Source organism: Danio rerio, chromosome 12 (genome assembly GCF_052040795.2).
Source record: "Danio rerio strain M-AB ecotype USA chromosome 12, GRCz13ab, whole genome shotgun sequence".
Lineage (NCBI taxonomy): Eukaryota > Metazoa > Chordata > Actinopteri > Cypriniformes > Danionidae > Danio > Danio rerio.
The window spans coordinates 52,012,501-52,015,000 of record NC_141032.1 but is presented as its reverse complement, the minus strand read 5'-3'; the positions used below and the strand labels follow the sequence as shown (position 1 = coordinate 52,015,000).

Below are 2,500 nucleotides of genomic sequence, written 5' to 3'. Positions count from 1 at the left end.
CCAAACGAAGATAAAATGAGCTGAAAACTGAGGCTATTTATAGTAGCTTAGGGCTCATGTGATTGGAAGATAGTGATTAGCAAATACGGGACCGGCCGTGATAAATCATAAGCACGTGATCCTCTCGAAATTAGTTCATGAACAAACTTCACTCATTTTATTCAAGCACTTCCAATTATCATTATGTATAAAATGCATAATGACTCCAGTGACCCCCGCAGTGAGCCACAGTGACTCTAGTGACCCATAATCACTCCAGTGACACCAGTAAACTGCAGTGACCCCTGCAGTGACCCCCACAAGACCCTGGTGACCCATAATGACTCCAGTGACCCACAGTGATCAACAAGTGATCTCTAGTGCTATGCAGTGACCCCGTTGAACTGTAGTAACTCAAGGTGACCTGTAATGACTCCAGTGACCCATTGTGACCCCAAGTGCAATGCAGTGACCCCTATGAACTCATCACCCACGGTGACCTCAGCGACCCATAATTACTCCAGTGACCCACAGTGACACAGTAAACTGCAGTGACCCATGGTGGCCCTAGTGGACCATAATGACTCCAGTGACCCCAGTGTTCAACAAAAAAGCCCAGTACAATGCAGCGACCCCACTGAACTGTAGTAACCCAAGGTGACCCCAGTGACCCACGGTGACCCTAATGACTCCAGTGACCCCCAGGGAACTGCAGCAACCCACAAGACCCTAGTGATCCATAATGACTTCAGTGACCCCCAGTGATTAACAAAAAATGCCAGTGTAATGCAGTGACCCCTGTGAACTTCAGTGACCCACGGTGACCCCAGTGATTCGTAATGACTTCAGTGACACACAGTGACACATTAAACTGCAGTGACCCATGGTGACCCTAGTGACCCATTATGAGTCCAGTGCCCCACAATAACCCAAGTGATCAGCAAAAAAGCCCAGTACAATTCAGCAACCCCACTGAACTGTAGTAACCCAAGGTGACCCCAGTGACTCATAATAACTCTGCTGACCCACAGTGACCCTAGTGACCCCTAATGACTCCAGTGACCCACGGTAACCCTACTGACCCTTAATGACTCTAGTGACCCCAGTGGACTTCACTGACCCACTGTGACCCTAGTAACCCCTAAATGACTCCAGTGACCCACAGTGACACCAATAAACTGCAGTGATCCCCTCCCCAGTGAAGTGCAGTGACCCTAAATGACTTAAGTGACCCACAACCCCCCCTCCCCCCTGGTGCAATGCAGTGACCCCACTGAACTGTAGTAACCCAAGGAGACCCCAGTGACCCATAATAACTTCGGTGACCCACAGTGACCCTAGTGACCCATAATGACTCCAATGACTCTAAATTACCTTTGTGACCCACATCCCCCCACCCCCCCTCAGTGAAATGCAGTGACCCCACTGAGCTGTAGTAACTTAAGGTGACCCCAGTGACCCATAATAACTCTGGTGACCCACAGTGACCCATAATGACTCCAGTACAGTGATTCTAGTGACCCATATTGACTCCTGTGTCCCTAGTGAACTGCACTGACCCACAGTGACCCTAGTGACCCAGTGACATTAATAAACTGCAGTGATCCCCAGTGAAGTGCAGTGACCCTAAATGACTCTAGTGACTCCCCCCCCCCAGTACAATGCAGTGACCCCAGTGAACTGTAGTATCCCAAGGTGATCCCAGTGTACCCGTAATGACTCCAGTGACCTACAGTGACCCCAGTGAACTGCACTAACCCACGCTGACCATAGTGACCTATAATGACTCCGGTGACCGACAGTGACACCAGTAATTTGCAGTGACCCTCAATGTCCCTCAGTGACCCCTGCAGTGCTCATCCTGAACCTCACACTCCACAGGACTCCAGCAGGCGGCGCTGCAGGACACATCAGTTCTCTGAGACATGGCGAGGGGTGTTCAGTCAGATATGCTGTAGTCACATGATGATGATGATGAAGATCCTCACGACACACACTCTTATCCACACGTTTAATCAGCTCACGACTATAAACCACAGATAACAGAAGACATGATGAGGACACCAGCGGCAGCTCAGGAGGAGTTACAGGAGCAACCAGCAGAATCATCTACACGTGATGACTGATTACACACGTGTGTGTGTGTGTGTGTGTGTGTCTGATTATGCAAATCTATAGTCTCATAATGAACGTCAGTGGCTGAGCAGTCCAGACGTGTGGCATAACATAAATATACAACAGCCAATCAACATCAACGCAGACCATACACACCATATATACACAACACACTCTAATAAAACACACACACACACACACACACACACACACACACACACACACACACACACACACACATACACACACACACAGACACACACACACACACACACACACATACACACACACACACACACACACACGCGCGCGCTCAGTGCCTGGGTCTGCTCCTCATGCTGATTGGCTGCTTGTTGAACCTCCTCATGATCTCTCTGATGCGCTGCAGGTTCGATCTGCTGAGCTG

The 2,500-nt window shown here is 49.5% G+C and overlaps 1 protein-coding gene across 1 annotated transcript in view; it reads right to left on the bottom strand.

Moving 5' to 3' along the window:
* Nucleotides 1–1,980: 1,980 nt before the first annotated feature.
* The window catches only part of cpxm2 (carboxypeptidase X (M14 family), member 2), a 9,915-nt gene continuing 9,395 nt past the window's right edge, over nucleotides 1,981–2,500 (bottom strand). The window contains 1 exon segment of the mRNA NM_001442969.1: nucleotides 1,981–2,500. This exon segment is cut by the window's right edge and continues 131 nt beyond it. Coding sequence (NP_001429898.1) covers nucleotides 2,408–2,500 — 93 coding nt within the window. The 3' untranslated portion in view covers nucleotides 1,981–2,407.